Below are 17,744 nucleotides of genomic sequence, written 5' to 3'. Positions count from 1 at the left end.
ACATAGATGCTCAAAAAATATTTAAATGCTAGGAATTTTTATCCCTGTTTTAGATACAGTCATTGAAGGTCCGAGAGATTAAAGGTTCCTTGCCGAGACCCTATAAGTGCCAGGATGGGAATTAAAACCCAGACGTGAAATTGCTCTGTACACTCCACTTTCTTGTTAAAAAGGGCAGTAGTAGATAAGATGCAGAGATACCATGCGAGGAAACAGATTCTGCACAGAAAGCGCTTGGCTGGAAGGCTCCTCATCCCGCTTATTGAGAACCCTAGCTTTTTGAGTCTATGTTATTCAGCAGCCCACCCCAAGGTTCTTTTAGTGTTCCCGGATTTTTATTTAGGAATAGCTGACCCTGCTACCACGTGATTACCTATTTCCTTCTTCTTCCAGCCTTGATGAGAGAAGCGTGCGCGCGGGTTGGCGTCGGTCAGCGTCTGTCTGTCTGTCTGCTCCTCCCGCGGGCCGTGGAGCTCCCGGCCCCTGAGGCCGTGGGCGGCGGGGGCGGTGCAGCCTGGGGGCTGTCTCTGTGCGCTTGCGTCTGCGCCCCCGGGAGGCACCGATGTCAGCTGCACGTGCAGGCGAGTGTCGGGACCCCCAGCCTGCTCAGTTCTCCCGGCGACCCGCCGGCCCCCTGCCCCTTCTCGCCGGACGGGAGCGTGGTGATCACTGGCCCCTTGTGGCTAAATCTGAGGACAGAAAGTGAAGCAGGCTCCTCCGATGAGCTGTGCATACGTTTCCCTGCATTCAGGGCAGCTCCCCCGGGCTCGTGGCCGGAGCAGGTCGGCCTCCTGATGCTTTACGTCAGGATGGCGCAGCCGGGAGAAGAGCTGGTGAGGTCCCGGGCCCCCTGCATACACACCCTTCTTGGTGGTGGGTTAGTCGCTCAGTTGTGTCTGACTCTTGGCTCCTCTGTCCATGGGATTCTCCAGGCAAGAATTAGTGGAGTGAGCTGTCATTTCCTTCTCCAGGGGGTCTTCCTGACCCAGGGATCGACCTGGAGTCTCCTGCATTGCAGGCAGATTCTTTACCACCCAGCCACCAGGGAAGCCCCAGCACCCTTCTATGCTGTTTATTTGTTTGCATTCCTGATTTGAAAGTAGAAGTGTGCAGCGAGCACCTCACACTCACTGCCTTTTCTGGAGACAGGAGGTCTGGGGGCTTTGAGAGGTGAACAGCACGGAGGTGGGCAGCAGTCTCTGGCCGTCACCCCTGGGAGTGGTCTCCTGGGGGCTGCCGCTGGGGCCTGGCTTCTGTCCTCCCGTGGCCTGTGTGGGGAGGAGGGCTGCAGCCCACAGCCCCTCAACATGGTCACCTGGACATGCTGCTTTTAGCGGGCGCCCCTTGAATGGCCAGGGACATCCCAGGCGCAGCGGCCTAACCCATGGTGAGAGTCAAAGCAGCAGGCAGTGTGTCTTTAAACCCAGGACAGCAGCCCAGCCTGGGTGGGTGTGCAGGATACCTTCCAGGACTTGGGGCGAGTCGGGAACAGGCTTTACCTGCTGCCAAGTGAGACAGGCCACGGCAGCCTGGCTCCCGCTCACCCTGCCCGCTCCGCACAGCCTCCCTCTGGAGCTGACGGGCAGGAGCCGGTGTGGATCCTTGGCCCTGTGCCCCATCACTCTGTGTGCTTCTAAGGGTCGGCCTGGCTGCCTGGAGGCAGCTGTGGGACTGGAGCAGACAGAGGTGGGGCTGAATCCCAGATGCACTCTGACCTGGCTCTTCTCTGAGCCACAGTTCCCTTGTCTGCAAAGTGGGATTTGTAGAGGGATTTAGCGGGGCCTCCCAGGTGGCTCAGTGGTAAAGAATCCGCGTGCAATGCAGGAGATCCAGGTTCAATCCCTGGGTCAGGAAAATCCCCTTGAGTAGGAAATGGCAACCCACTCCAGTATTCTTGCCTGGAGAATCTCATGGACAGAGGAGCCTGGCGGGCCACAGTCCATGGGGTCGCAAAGAGTCAGACCTGACTTAGCAACTGAGCACACACACATGCAGAGGGATTTAGTGCAGTAGTCCAATAGGAAGTGAGGCTTCAGGATGTGATAGGTGACGTTCTTAATTGTGGGGTGACTGAGAGGCACTGTGGGATCATGCAAAGAGGATGCATGGACTTGGAATTAAGTCCAAGTTCACATCCTCAGTCCATTCATTTATTCAGTGTTTAATGTGTGATGATGCTTTTTGAATTGTGGTTCTAGAGAAGACTGTTGAGAGTCCCTTGGACTTCAAAGAGATCAAACTGGTCAGTCCTAAAGGAAATCAACCCTGAATATTGTTTGGAAGGGCAGATCCTGAAGCTGAAGCTCCATTACTTGGGCCACTTGATGCAAAGAGCTTACTCACTGGAAAAGACCCTGATGCTGGGAACCATTGAGGGCAGGAGGAGAAGAGGGTGAGATGGTTAGATGGCATCACCGACTCAATGGACATGAGTTTGAGTAAGCTCTGGGAGATGGTGAAGGACAGGGAAGCCTGGCATGTGCTGCAGTCTGTGGGGTTGCAAAGAGTCATATGTAACTTAGTGACTGAACACACACACACACACACACACATACATACATATTATGGGATTTACACTGGGATTGAGACCATGTTGGTTAGTCTTTGATGTGGGCAAATCACCATACTTTCTGAATCTCAGTTTCTTCATATAAAATGGGAGTGAAGATACCAACCTTGTGCTGAGAATGAGATGAGCATTTCTAAGTGGTAGCTAGCTGCTTGGTTATTTTCTGCTATAACTTTTTCTCCTCTACCGAGGCATTTTCTGCTGTAACTCTGTGGTTAGTATGTTAGATGACTGCTTGTATTAAACTCTTCCACCTTTGGTGTTCAATCCAGAGATGCTTGTTTGAGCACCTGTTATATGAGAGGCGTCTTGCCAGCCTAGGGGAAGTGCATGGTCCTGTGGGAACACCAGAGGCCCGGTTGCTTAGGTGGCGGCCACTGGTCAGTGCTGCAATAAAAGCATAAACTGAGTGCTGAGCTGGTGCCAAGGAGGGAGCGCTGAAGGCTAGGCATAGGGTATGACCATGGATGATTGCACAGAGAGGATGCCAGTGCATGGGGAAGGGCATGAGAATTACACAGGGGGAGGGCTTGTGACAGAGCTCTGGCGTGGGCATGAATGTGGACGTGGGGTGTGAGTGTGTGGGGTGCGCCCTCAGGTGTGTTGGTAGCTGTGGGTCGTTTGAGGTGTGAGGAGGCTGGAGAGATCCATTGGGGCTGGGCTGTGAGGGCTCTAAAGTCCTCACCATTGTGAGTTAAGGCTGCAATGTGGGAAACTTATCAGGGGCTGAACCTGGTGCTTATTTGCATGGGGCAGGCACAGGACTGTTCAGTTAAAATTCAGTTAAAGTGAGCCACTCATGGAATTTGATGTTTTTGAGTAGCCCACATTAAGACAGTAAGAAGAAAACAGGTGAAATAACTTTAATAATATACTGTATTGGACCTGGTATCTCCAAAATACTGTCATTTCTTGTAATTAATATAGAAGATATAAATGAGTTATTTTATATTCTTTCTTTTGGTACTGAGTCTTCAATCTCTGGTGTGTATTTCAAATATTTCAAACTACAGTACAGCTCAGTTTGGATCGCACTACGTCTCAGGGCTTGTAGCCACATATGACTCTGGCTGCCATACTGGGCAGTGCAGGCTTAGCCCGTCTGGGATACGGGAGCTGGGCGTGGTCTCTGTGATTCTGAACCTTCCCGCAGTTGCCATGCCAGCCTACTTCTCCCATTAAACCTCTGGGAAAACCTGCCCAACAGCAGGTTGGTAACTGGTGGTTTTCAGCAGGGAAGAGAGAAAAACTGGGGGATTCTATCATCTTGGGGTTACATGGTTCAAAACCAAAAAAGGGGCATAATTCCCTGGTGTCTCCCTCCTCACCTGCATCTGCACTGCACAAACATCCCTGGAGACTGAGTTACTTTGTACTAGTTTATTGAGCATCTAGTTTGGCCTGGTAATCAATACTTTGGTCTTTTTCTTTTTTTTCAGTAACTCCACAAAACAGGTTTTCTTGTCCCATTTTACAGAGGAAAGCCCATGAGAGATTAAGTACATTGCCCGGGGTTGTATAACTAGACATGGCACAGCTGAGGCTCAAACCTGGTATCAAACCCATGTTCTAACCTCTGCTCCTGACTATTTCCCTCATAAATTCTAAGGCTGTTATGTATGTTATGATCTCTAAGTTGGAAGAAATATACATAAAGATTTTAATAAGCATGTGTATGCACACATGTATTTACACACACACGCATATATAGAAAAGGCTGTGGTTTTCCTGGTAGTATGTACAGATGTGAAAATTGGACTATAAAGGAGCCTGAAGCCAAAGAATTGATGCTTTTGACTCTTGAGAGTCCCTTGGACAGCAAGATCAAACCAGTCAATCCTAAAGGCAATCAACCCTGAATATTCATTGGAAGGACTGATCCTGAAGCTACAATACTTTGGCCACCTGATGCAAAGAGCTGACTCATTGGAAAAGACCCTGATACTGGGAAAGACTGAGGGCAGGAGGAGAAGGCGATGACAGGATGAGATGGTTGGATGGCATCACCGACTCAATGGATATAAGTTTGAGCAAACTCCAGGAGATGGTGAAGGACAGGGAGGCCTGCTGTGCTGCAGTCCTGGGGGTCGCAGAGTCAGACACGATTAGACACAGCTTTAGTCTTAGTGACTGAACAAAAATATAGCAAAAAGACTGGAAAGCTTAGCAAAAAAACCCATGAAATGAGTCAAAACTAAAGGGTGTGTTTCCTCCTCTTCTCTACCCCCCTCCCTTCTAACCACGCACTGGGGACCAGTTGGAATGTTCCAGTGCTGACCAGTTGCTATGGGCCTGTTGGTGGGGGAGGGGCATCGGTGGAGCTCAAGTGTTTGTGAAGTCTTCCATTTCCTTGGTAGAGGAGCTCGAGACAGCAGGGTGGTCAGGGGGCAGTCACAGTTGGGCTGTAAAGCTAGAACTCAGCTCGTGGCCTCGATCCAGCCTGGGCTGCTTGCTGGGAAAGAGCCAGACTGCACCTTGTGAGCTTCATCTTTGACTTTCTCTCTGACGGAGGCTGGTGAGCAGTGATGTGGCTGCAAAGCGGGTAAAGGGCTGGGAAGGTCCATGGGGAAGGCACCGGAGGATAGTGAGGAGTCAGGCTTCAGGGTCAGACCGCTGTGGGTTTGACTTAGGACTCTGCCACTCCTTCAAACTGGAGCAATCATTTTAGCCTGGGCTCCTTCATTAGAGGCCACAGTGACCCACTGGAAATAACTCCAGTTCAAAGAGATTCAGAGATATGCCAAGATTCAGAAGCTTGTGTGCACAGGTCGGCTCAGGAGCCTGTACCGAGCAGGCCCTTGCAAGCTGTGCTGGAGAGACAGGAGCGGGCCTGCTCCCCAGCTCTCAGGAGACCCCGCACCCCAGCTCCTGTCCGCAGCGCGGCCTCCGCTGCCGTCTGCTGCTCATGGCATCAGGTTGCTTCCCCGGTGCCTGCCCCTGCGGAGTTTTCCAGCTTCAGTGTCCATTCAGGTTTCTTAGTTTAGATTTCTGAAATAGAGGCGGATTGGCCCGACTGCCTTTCCAGGCAAAGCCACACGTTTCAAAGGTCCTAGCAGACCTGGAGGAGCCAGCCCTGGGCTGGGTGGCCACTCGGTCCAGGCGGCTGCAGCCAGAGTGGGTGAGCCGGTCCTCAGCCTGCCGGAGGTGGGGGTATGGACACGGAGGATGCAGGGTGTCACCCATTCGGGCTGGTGTTCCCCTGCTCGGCTTGACTTCTCCCTCTCCACCAGGGTTATTCCTGCCTCTTCTTCCCTCGAGCCTGCCTCCCAGCTCCCTAGGTTTGCCCGAAGCCCTCTGCTCTTTCACTGAGAAGGGGAAAGCCTCTCATCCCTGCCAGGCTGTTCAGACCTGCCCCCTCCTGAACCCATCTTCTTTGTTTTGCCTCCCACTAGATTCCAACTCCTGCCTCTGCTTCTCTCAAAGGTGGAGCTGTCCTTTTGTGCTCTCAGCTTTCTCCTGAAGATACCCCCCCCCCCCCTTTTCTTCAGCCTTGAGGTTTTCTCCCTACTGTGGGAAACCTCATACATCCTCACGTTTCTCTCTGGGCCCCACAGGGGCTTCCAGCAGAGCTTCAGACCAGCTGTCTGTCCAAGGACAAGGCAGAGTGCTGGGGTGTGAGTCTCTGGTCACAAGTCATCACAGGACTGAGAAGTTTGTGATGGCATGTTGATCAGCTGTGCACTGTGAACACTTTCGTTCAGCTGACATTTTTTTCACAGCGAAACTTTCTCAATGAAGGAGGCAGTGTGTCATTTACAGTTGGGCACAGCTTCTGTCTGCTCAGGGACAGTGTGTGGCCTCTCCTGTAATAGCCCCAGCCTGGGCGCTCCCCTCCCACCCACTAAATGCAGTTCCTCGTGGCAGCTCCCCAAGTCACCAGATCCAGAGGCTCCTGCTTAACCTTCCCTTTGTCCCAGTGGCATTTGAAGCATGTTCTTCTCGACTCTTGGTCCCCAGGGCTCCACAGTCTTTTCTCTTCTTCACTCGCCTCTTCTCCACAGGCTCCCCCATCCCCCAAACCCCCTACTCCCACAGACACACACACACATGTTCCCTGTGCTCTCTGACTGTCAGATGCTCGGGCCGGGCCCTCTTCTGCATTTGCCTTGTCCTTGCTGAGATCACGTCCTCAATCGCTGGTGACTTCCAGTACAGACCTTCAGCCCAGCCCAAGCTCTAGACTCATGTCCTCACCACTTGCTGAGTGTCTTCATGCTGATGTCTGACAGGCCTCCTCACGTGCACCAGAGCACTGATGGCCTTTCTCAAATCCAGCCTCACTTCCCGTGATTCCCCTTTACCTCATGAGGGTGATCACCATCCACCCAAATGCTCAAGCTCCAAACCCGAGGTCTTCCCCATGACTCTCTTTCCCTCTCATGCCATGTCTAATCTGTCATTGGGTCTTATTCATTGTACCCCCTGAATAAAACCTCCCCTGGTGGCTCAGATGGTAAAGAACCTGCCTGCAATGCAGGAGACCTAGGTTCGATCCCTGGGTCAGAAAGATCCCCTGGAGAGGGGAATGGCTACCTACTCCAGTATTTTTGTCTGGAGAATTCCATGGGCAGAGGAGCCTGGCAGGCTACAGTCCATGGGGTTGCAAAGAGCTGGACACTTCTGAGCAACTTTCACTTTTTCCCTCATCTTTATCACTACTGATTGTCCCCACCAGGTCTGAGCCACCCTTGTCTGTCCCTGGCCAGCTCTAAGCACCTTCCTTTTCATCCCCCTGTACCCAAGTCTCCATGGACCGGCCTGAAGGAGCTTTTGAAAGCTTGCGCCTCCCCGTGCACAGCCCTCATGCTGCTCTGAGAGTGAAGCCTGACTCCTAGCCGTGGTCCAGCCGCCCCCGGGTGGCCTGGCCTCGGCACTGTCTCCACGTCCCCTCCTGTCACCCTGCGGACTCTGTCCTCTTCCTCTGCCTGCTGCCCTTCCCCAGGCTTTGTCCCGCTGGACCCTTTCTCCTCCCCTCGGCTGTCAGCTCAGGGGTGTTTCCCCTCCCTCCCCACCACCCCCTCTTCGGCTGAAGGAGCACTCAGGGCATGTTTCAGGCCCACGGCACAGGTGACTAAGAGCACTGAGGCCCCCCACTGAGTCTGTGTTTGCCCTTTAAGTCCTGGCCAGACCTGCCAGGAATGAGGCTTTTTTAAGCCTTGGGGAACTTCTGACACTGAGGCTTCGTGAAGCCCCAAACCATTCAACCAGCAAGTGATCCGTCCTGAGTTTGAACCCAGGTTGGCCTGCCGGTTCTCTGAAAGATTTGAGGAGGATTTGTAAAAGGAGGGTTTGTAAAAGGAGGGTTTGTAAAGCCAGGGGCTCCTACACCTGTCAGGTCCTAAAAAGTAGTGGCCTGTTGGTGGTAGAGGGCTCCTAGTCTCTTACCACTCCTCTCGTGCCAGACAGACCCCAGTATCTTTTTTGTATTATCCACAGTCAGGCGGAGTTTCTCAAAGTGCAAGAGGGCTGTCTTGATGTTACTGCAGCGGGATGACATTATGCCAACCAACAGCAAATAGTAAATGTTCCGGGCAGCCCCATTTAGGCAAACATATGATTTCCATCAGGCTTTGGAAAATAGCCATTATTCCTTTCTTAAGAAAGGCATCCTTTCCCAGCTGGGAACTCACGTTCCATTCCCTGCCACTTCACACCTTCCTTTAGGTGTAGATGTCGTCTTCCTCACCAGGATGTTGACAGGCCCCCAGCTGCCCTGGATGAAAACTGAGCACACAGTATTGTGGTGCAAAAGTCTCTTTGTTAGAGGAATACTGGTGCCTGTAGCTCCTCTGCCTCCGAAGGGGCCTGACTCCTACCAGGGCCCGGGAGGTTACAATACTGCTGCTGCTAAGTCGCTTCAGTGGTGTCCGACTCTATGCGACCCCATAGATGGCAGCCCACTAGGCTCCTCTGTCCCTGGGATTCTCCAGGCAAGAATACTGGAGTGCGTTGCCATTTCCTTCTCCAGATGTTACGATGGGCATTTGTTTTTTTTTATTTTCCTACCCAGTGTTCACCCTCTGCTCCTTCACTGTGCTTAGGAAACGCTCGCCTGGCTTGTGGAGGTTGGATGGCTGGGCTGCGGGTGTACTGGGCCTCCGCCTGTCTGGTCTTAAGCACATGATGACACAGGAAAGCAGGGCCCTGGGGGATCCTCCAGAGCAGTGACAGCGGCCTGTCTGGTCCACCTACCCCTCCAAGGCCCCCACCCCCACCCCCGCCCGGCTCCAGAGGCCTCGACCAGGCTGCGCTCCAGCCCGAGGCCGCCTCGAGACCCGAGGTGTCAGTGGGCTCCGGGGATGGCCACTGGCTCCGGAGTGCTCAGTCGTGTCCGACTCTGTAGCCCACCAGGCTCCTCAGTCCATGGCATTCCCCAGGCAAGAATACTGGAGTGGGTTGAGGTGCCCTCCTCCAGGGGATCGTCTCCACCCAGGGATCGAACCCCCGTCTCCTTCATTGCAGGCGGGTTCTTTACCACTGAGCCACCAGGGAAGCCCCTTGTCACACTGTTTCCTTGATCCTGTGCGGTGCCCAAGGCCTCTGTCTTAAACTCCTTCTCAACTTAAGTCGGCCACAGCCTGTTTCTGTTGCTTCAAACTCGGGATGGAACTTGCACGGAGTTACCCCGGATTTCCTTCCTTCCCTAGCCCCCGACAGCACCGCCGCACCCCTGGAGCGCCTCCCTGGGGCACAGACTTGACAGACGTGGGATGAGTGGGCGGCGGGCCCTGGGCTCAGCTGGTCCCACGTTATCCGTCTGTCTGCGCCAGCTCTCCACTCCGCCTGCAGCCCAGGGTGCACCCCCAGAGCACCTGCTCTGTGTGCACAGACCGAGGGTGCCACTCCTTCCTCAGCCCCGTGAGCAGAGCCTGGCACGTAGGAGGTGTGGGTGGGTGGGCGAGGGAACCCACGGAGAGACAGAGGCGGCGGTGCCCGGGCTCAGCAGCCCCGGCCTGTGATCAGGCCCCAGGTCGGGGGAGCCGTGGGCAGTCTGGCGCTGGGCTTGGCTGGGGAGATGGCAGATTTAGAAGGAGGTAAGTATGTGGAGCCTTGGGCGGGAGAAGGTTGCCCCCCCACCCGCTGAGTGGAGGCGGCAGTCAGCGCTCTCATCATACCATGAAGGCAGTGGTGTCCATGTGTGCCCAGGCCTGGCGGGCCACCCGTGGGGCTGAGAAGCCCTGTCTCAGCGCCCAGGAAATCCCTGGCCTGTCCCCACTGCCCACTGCACTGAGGCATGGCCAGGACTCTTCTGTCCTTCCCTCCTGGGCCTCGACTCGCAGATCCTCCTCCTGGTTTAGCATTTGCCTTTCACTCTGGATTCCTTTTCCCTTTCCCTCCATTGGTTCTTTTGTGTGTGTGTGTGTGTGTGTGTGTGTGTGTGTGTGTGTGTAATAAAGCTTTATTAAAGTATAAAGGAGATAGAGAAAGCTTCTGACATAGTCATCAGAAGGGGGCAGAAAGAGTACCCCCTTGCTAGTGTTAGCAGTGGAGTTATATACTCTCTAATGAATCAAAAGAATGTCTGGAGGTTGTAAAAAGACCTCACCAGACCTACTCCCATGATTTACATTTTAAAATCACAGGATTAGCCAGAAGGTTTAATCCAGAGACTGTCCTCAGGCAGGATACATTATTGTTATATAATCCTTGTAAAGACAGATCTACTCCCATAATTTACATTTTAAGATAACAGAATTAGCCGGAGGGTTTAATCCAGAGACTGTCCTCAGGCAGGATACATTGTTATATAATCCTAAGGAATGTAGAGAGAAAAGAAAAAAAAGTTTGTCCTTTCTTCTTCCTTGAGAATTCCAGACCCCTCTCTCCTTGGGGACCCCTAGACTTCTTATCAATCTGCCTAGCAAATGACTCTCTCTTTCCCCCCTTTTCTTTTAGGAGAATTATGTTGCCAAGGGAAAGGGGCGTCGTTTTCACTCCGTAGCTACTTCCTGCTGTTTAGGGGCGTGATCCCTAAATTGTTGAGGCAACATATTCTCCTAACCCTCATGTTGAGTGTCTCTGATCCAGGGGCCCCAAGTAATAGTTGGAGGAGGCTGTGGCACTCGTAGGAGCTTGGACAACCATTTGTAACTTAAAAGCTTTTAGATGGTTAGAAAACCCCATTATACAGTTACAGACGTAAGGCAAAATAGTCATTAAACCAAGTTAAAATCAAAATGAAAAGTCACATTATGTCCATAGTTACATCAGTCCATCTTAAGGTTGTTAGATGTCATCAGTTTAAGAAGAGGCATCACATATGATTGTTGTTGAAGGTATTCGCAGACTTGGAGAAAGTCTTTTCCTTGAAGTGGAGATGCCCACCACGGGAAGCCTTCCACTGATGAAGAGGGGAGCACTCTGCAGACCCAGCAGTTAGACCTGATTATGAAATGCAGCATAGGAGTGAGCCCAGGAAAGGAAGGCATTGTCTTGAGGATCAAACGGCAGACTCGGGATTTTTGGAGTCAGCAGAAGTAGGCTCACATAGATTATCAGGCCCATCAGAAAAGTACAAAGTCAGAGCATAGAAAGTAAAGACATAAAATGAAGTCACTTAGTTATGGTCAGGGTGCCACTTCTTAACTTGAGTGTGATGTATCCACGAATCAATTCCTGGCACTTTGACAGCTGTGGGAGAAGAAAGAATAACCTGGTAAGAGCCTTCCCAGAGGGGCTCAAGGATGGGCCCCCAGGCCCCAGTGTTTTTATGAGGACCTCGGCTCCTGGCTCAAATAGAGGCTTGCTTGACTCAGAGGCTGGATCAAGAGTCGTCTCCCGGAGTTCTGTTAATGCCTGTTGAAAAGCTGAGAGCTGAGTTACATAACTAGTTAATTCCAAGGCTTCAGGGTCTATAACAATGTCTGTGCATAAGAAAGGCCTTCCATAAATACATTCAAAGGGGGACAGTCCCTCCTTTTTTGGGGCCGTTTGAGCCCTCATTAAAGCTTTAATAGGGTAGGACTTTAATACAGTTGTCCTGCGTCTCTTGAGTTAATTTGCATAGATGTCTTTTGATAATGTCATTAGGTGTTTCAACCTTTCCTGAGGATTGGGGTCTCCAGGAACAGTGTAAGTGATATTCTATTCCTAGAGCTTTAGATACCCCCTGAGTTACAGCAGCTTTAAAGGCGGAGCCATTGTCACTCTGAAGGCTCCATGGCAGCCCAAACATGGGGATAATTTCATGGATTAAAATCTTTATAACCTCCTTAGCCTGTTCACTACGACAGGGAAAAGCCTCAATCCATCCAGTAAAAGTATCCACCCAAACTTGTAAGCAAGAATACCCATTAGCTTTTGAGTAAAATCAATTTCCCAGTCCTGTCCAGGATACTTTCCACTTCGTTGTAATCCAGATTTTGCTAGCTTTTCAGTCTTTATATAAACTTATAGCTGAAACTCAGCAGGCCCAAACCGACAAACTGGTTTGGTCTCTAGATACTCAAAAGGCTTTTAAGGTTCTTCAGACTGCTCTCCTGCAAGCTCCCGCTCTGAGCTTGCCCACAGGGTCAGAATTTAATTTGTTTGTCACTGAAAGAAAAGGTATGGCCTTGGGAGTTTTGACAGAACCCTGAGGGCCTCACCAGCAGCCTATTGCTTATCTAAGCAGAAAATTAGATATAGTTTCACGTGGGTGGCCCCACTGCCTAAGAGTAATTGGGGCAGTGGCTTTATTAGCACCTGAAGCTTTAAAAAATAATTAATGGACAAAACCTTACTGTGCTGACTTCTCATGATATGAGTGGAATCTTAAATTCTAAGGTTAATATTTGGATGACAGACAGTAGGCTTCTTAAATATCAGTCATTGGTGTTATAGAAGGACCAGTAACTAAGCTTAAAGTTTGTGGAAATTTAAATCCTGCCACTTTCCTTCCTGAGAAGGAAAATGAAACACCTGATCACGATTGTTCCCAGTTCCTAACTTTAAACCATGCAGCTCGGAAACATCTAATAAATACCCCATTAGACAATCCTGACATGGAAATATTTACAGGAGGCAGTTCTTTTGTTCGAGATGGAAAGCGTAAAGCAGGTTATGCAGTGGTGACTGCTGAACAGGTTTTAGAAGCAAAATCTCTCCCTCAGGGAACCAGTGCTCAGTTAGCGGAGCTTGTGGCTCTGACCCGAGCTCTAGAGTTAAGCAAAGGGCAGCGGGTAAATATCTACACTGATTTTAAGTATGCTTATTTGACTTTACATGCTCACGCTGCAGTATGGAAAGAAAGACAGTTTAAAACAACAACAGGAGAATCTATTTAACATTTCAAAGAGATCGAGAGACTTTTAATTGCTATATATTGTCCTAAAGAAGTAGCTGTTATGCATTGCAAAGGGCACAGCAGAGATGAGAGTAAAGTAACCTGAGGTAATCAGCTGGCTGACTGTCAAGCCAGAAAAGCAGCACTTTAGGAAACCCCTTCACTGAAGACGCCTTTGATCTGGACAGGTCCTGTGGAACAGGAAAAACCACAATATACTGAGGAAGAATTAGAAAGATATGAAAAAAGAGGAGCAAAGATTACTGATAAAGGGTGGTTACAGTCTGAGGATGGATGATTAATAATTCCTGAAAATGCTCAATGGAAAATTCTTAAAGGTTTACACCAGAGTTTTCATTTGGGTGTAAAGAGTACTTACCAGATAGATGGCTTCTCATTTGTTTGAAGGTAAAAATGTAATGAAAACTTTAAAGAACATTATCAAAAGGTATGAGGTTTGTCAGAAAAATTACCCAAAGACTGAAAACTTCCATTGGTTCTTTTTTTTTTTAATTAGTTTATTTATCTATTTTTTTAACTTTACAATATTGTATTTGTTTTGCCATACATTGACATGAATCCACCATGAGTGTACATGTATTCCCTTTCCAGAACCCCTCTCCCACCTCCCTCCCCATCCCATCCCTCCAGGTCATCCCGGTGCACCAGCCCTGAGCACCCTGTATCATGCGTCGAACCTGGACTGGCGATTTCTTTCACATATGATAATTTACATGCTTCAATGCCATTCTCCCATATCATCCTGCCCTCGCTCTCTCACATAGAGTCCATAATACTGTTCTATTTATCTGTGTCTCTTTTGATGTCTCACATACAGGGTTATCTTTACCGATTAACTAAATACCATATATATGTGTTAGTATACTGTATTGGTGTTTTTCTTTCTGGCTTACTTCACTCTGTATAATAGGCTCCAGTTTCATCCACCTCATTAGAACTGATTCGAATGTATTCTTTTTAATGGCTGAGTAATAGTCCATTGTGTTTATGTACCACAGCTTCCTTATCCATTCATCTGCTGATGGGCATCTAGGCTGCTTCCACGTCCTGGCTATTATAAACAGTGCTGGGATGAACATTGGGTTCTTGACCGTGGTTCTCTCGCAGGAGATCCGGCGCCTTGACCAGAGGGGTGTGGCCCTCCCATCTGAACCGGCTCCAGACCCGCCCTCCTAGCAGCCTGGGAAGATGCGGCAGCTCAAGGGGAAGCCCAAGAAGGAGACGTCCCGGGATAAGAAGGAGCGGAAGCAGGCCATGCAGGAGGCGCGGCGGCAGATCACCACGGTGGTGCTGCCCACGCTGGCCGTGGTGGTGCTGCTCATCGTGGTGTTCGTGTACGTGGCCACGCGCCCCGCCAGCACCGAGTGAGAGCGCAGAAGAACGGCCTGTATGCGCAGAGTTTCCTGAGCTCTGAGCAGGGGCCCCCTGTCTTCTCTGGTCTGTGACTTGATTCAAGTTTCTCCACTTTTCTCGGGAAGGGAATAGGGAACGTTTTATCAGTGAATGTGCCATACACCTTATGGTCCACTTCATGTGCCTTTCAGACTTCAAAGCCGTGTGTGTGTGTGTGTGTGTGTGTGTGTGTGTGTGTTTCTCTCCTCCAGTCGATGTCAACAGCTTCACCTGGTGAGAGGAGTCGTCTCTGGGTCAAGATCAGTTGGGATCAGAGCTTCTTACCCCATCCCTGTTGCTTTGAACATGACTCTTTCCTACACGTGTTCACGATTTCCGAAGGGACTGTAATCTTCTCTGTGCATCATGTGATTTGAAATATATGTCAACTCAAAAGTGAAATATTTATTTTTTGAATAAAGGAGATAATAGCCTTAAACTGGACGTTTGTCTTGTTTTGCCAGGAGGTGGTCTTTGCTCTCCGGGGACCACAAGAAAGTGTTGTCTGTCTGTGGGGGTCCTCCCCCTGGCTGGGCAGTGTCCCTCTGGCCTCCAGTCCCCTGGGCTTTGTCCACCTTGCCCTTCATTCCCTACTGTGAATCACTTTCAATAAAATCATGCTATTTGACTGGCTCGTTTTAAGATTGAGAGATTCTCTAGAGGGCCAGAAAGGAGGCATTAATGGGTCTGTTACAGCGAAATAAGAGTTGTCCACAAGCGCTTTAGACACCGGTGAGCAAAGAGTACCACAGACCTGGACTTGGAGGTCCAGGTCAGGCTTTGTTCTGTTCCAGCAGAGGGGCCGCCGGGCACAATCCAGCTGTGTTCTGGGTGCAGATTGGCCGTGCTGGACAGGTTGCTTCATTGTATTCCACGGGCATCGTCCGCCATCCTGCCTGCTGGATGCAGCGGGCCCCTTTCTAAGGTCAGATGCATGGCAGCTGTTCCAAGGGTGTCTGTTCCCTGGTCACTGCTGACTGGGGGAGGTTTGTGGGGAGAGAAGCACTTGTTTAACCTCGCAGGCTGCATGGCTCGCTCCCTGACTGTGAAGGCGTATTCTGGGGACGTGCAGCCTCTTGGAGCGAGTCTCTCAGACGACGAAGCAGCTGCTGGAAGGAAGGGCTCCAGCTGAAGCTCCGTGTGCCTCTGAGGGAGACCTGTGTCGTGGCCCTGGAAAAAGATTTGCTAAAGTCTTTATCAAATGCAGAGGCTGCTGGCATCAAGTTCCTCTTAGGTTTCTCTTTTGCTCCCCTTCTCTGGTTCTCAGAGGAGCCTCAGAGCTTGTTGGTCTGGGGACGCCTGGAGGCTGTCGCCCCCAGGACGCTCACGGGGGCAGGAGGCAGAGGCACAGCACCCCCCACGGCGGCCTTGGTCCAGGACATGCCGGGCTCCACGACCGCCCAAAGTGGTCCTGCGAAGCCCACGGAGGGCACCCCTTCTGCTCCTGAAGGAAGCCGGGGCTGTGCTGGGTCCCGGCCTTCCCAGCCCCCGGAGCTCGGTCTCCCTGTCTGTAACAGGAGGTCCAGGCACTCTCCGGGAAGGGACCTCTGGGGGAAACAAGGGTTTTAGAACCAGCCGGGGTCTTTTTTACAGGCTTTGCCACCAGAACCCTTCTGAGTCCACTTCTTCCTGTAAAAGTGGAGCTTATCTAGCCTCATAGGATTGCTGAGGAAGGAATCAATTGAAATAGTATATTTGTGATACCAAGTCTTAATGCCTGGGACCCAGTAGTTACTTGTAGTAATTGATTGTATTTGACATGTATTCATGTAATACAGGTCATGTATGTGTGCACATGTTATTTTCCATGTATTCACTGATTTCTCATACAGCCCTATAGGTAGGTACTGTTAGTGGTTGATTTTATAGGTGAGGAAATTGAGGTGCTGGTTTGATCCCTGGTTGGGGAACTAAGCTCACACATGCCTTGGGGCCAAAAAAAAAACAAAACATAAAACAGAAGCAATATTGTAACAAACTCAATAAAGACAAAAATCCACATCAAAAAAAAAAAAGCAAAAAACGTCCAGGTGACCTGGCTCCAAAGTCTATCCTCTTCATTGTGAAGATCTAGTGTATGTGTGTATGTGTGTGTGTTTGTGTGCTTAGCTGCTCGGTTGTGTTCAAATCTGCAACCCTATAGACTGTATCTCGCCAGGCTCCTATGTCCATGGGATTTTCCAGACAAGAATACTAGAGTGGTTGCCGTTTCCTCCTCCAGGGGATCTTCCTGATCCAAGGATTGAACCCATGTCTCTTGCATCTCCCGCATTGGCAGGTGGATTCTTTACTACTGCATCACCTGGGGAGCCCTGTGAAGATCTATTACCTCTTAATAAACACTAATTTCCTCCTGTTCACTCTCCGAGCCTAAAGCAAGCTTTCCTGCCCAAAACACGTGGACAGTCTTAGACGCCGTCTTTGGACCAACAGGCTGTTGTGATTCAGCTTTATCCACCGAGTGTCTGATACCTGCTCAATCGCTCACCCTCATGGTGATGGAAGAGAAAAGCCTGTTCCACAGGCTCCTCATGAAAGCGTCTTCGTGCTCGTGCTTAGGACATTTCAGGGGTGACGTGAGAAGAACGTGGGGTTTGGGAAGCAAGGACTGAGTCCTCCCCCGCCCCCTTGCTAGCCAGGTGACCTTGGTCATCCATGACATGAGCTGCAGCTGCCCACTGTATCAGGCAGGGTCATGTTACTACTGATGCAGAGGGTGTTGAGGGGATGCCTGGGAACAGAAGGGTATGGCACTGGGCCTTGCACACGTGAATGCTCAGTAAACAGCCCTTTCTTTCTTTCCTTGTCAGTGTGCTCAAACCCCCCAGGGCATGCCTGGAGGCCAGCCTCCCGGGCACCACGTGTCACCCTGATAACAGAGCCTTGAGGTGCTTCTGGCTCTTCCCTTCACCCACTGCTTTCTCTATATTGTCCATCTGGAGGCCTGGTGGACTCGTCCTGGGTTTTCAGTGAAGGCAGTTACCAGGCGGGCTTGGTGAAAGCCGGCTGAGAATGGATGCCTGAAAGTGAACACAGCTTTGATGTGAGCCCCCTCCTGGCAGTTTACTCGGGACTTGCTGGGTGGAACTGAACAGTTCTCAGGGTAAATGGTACTCTCCTGTGGAGGCACTGGGTAATGATTTGAGACAGCTTCTAAATTATGCCCAGTTATTCAACAGCTTCAAAACTAAGCAGAATGGTTTATTAGGAGTTTCACAGAAAGTCATGCTGTGGCTCTGCAGCAGGATCTGGGGCTTTTGGTTTCTGGGATCCTCATTTCTGAGTCTAAGGTTTCTCAAAGAGCAAATTCCAAAAGAGGAGTCAGGTTAGAAACAGGAATAGAGGCCATTGTTAGGGACTTCTTCGGTGGTCCAGTGGTTCAGACTCCTTGCTTCCAGTGCAGGGGCTGTGGATTTGATCCCTTTTTGGGGAACTAAGATCCCGCATGCCACATCGTGAGCCAAAGTAAACCCCCCAAAACCCACTGTCATTGGTTTG

General features: G+C 50.6%; 1 protein-coding gene across 13 annotated transcripts in view; it reads left to right on the top strand.

Moving 5' to 3' along the window:
• SMCO4 (single-pass membrane protein with coiled-coil domains 4) overlaps nucleotides 1-14,685 on the top strand; it is a 95,038-nt gene extending 80,353 nt beyond the window's left edge. For 11 of the 13 annotated variants that reach the window (XM_081536632.1, XM_081536630.1, XM_081536627.1 and 8 more), the window contains one exon: nucleotides 13,962-14,685. In XM_081536632.1, coding sequence (XP_081392758.1) covers nucleotides 14,043-14,222 — 180 coding nt within the window. In that variant the 5' untranslated portion in view covers nucleotides 13,962-14,042 and the 3' untranslated portion in view covers nucleotides 14,223-14,685. Of the gene's footprint in view, nucleotides 1-4,886; nucleotides 5,085-13,961 lie in introns of those variants that run through there. The other 2 variants (XM_081536635.1, XM_081536634.1) reach the window with 2 other exon arrangements.
• The last annotated feature ends 3,059 nt before the right edge of the window (nucleotides 14,686-17,744 follow it).

The sequence above is a fragment of the Giraffa tippelskirchi genome, chromosome 10, assembly GCF_054371585.1.
Source record: "Giraffa tippelskirchi isolate mGirTip1 chromosome 10, T2T-mGirTip1v1.2.pri, whole genome shotgun sequence".
In the NCBI taxonomy this organism is placed as follows: domain Eukaryota; kingdom Metazoa; phylum Chordata; class Mammalia; order Artiodactyla; family Giraffidae; genus Giraffa; species Giraffa tippelskirchi.
Note: the sequence above shows the minus strand (reverse complement) of the source record. Positions and strands in the feature narration are given on the sequence as shown.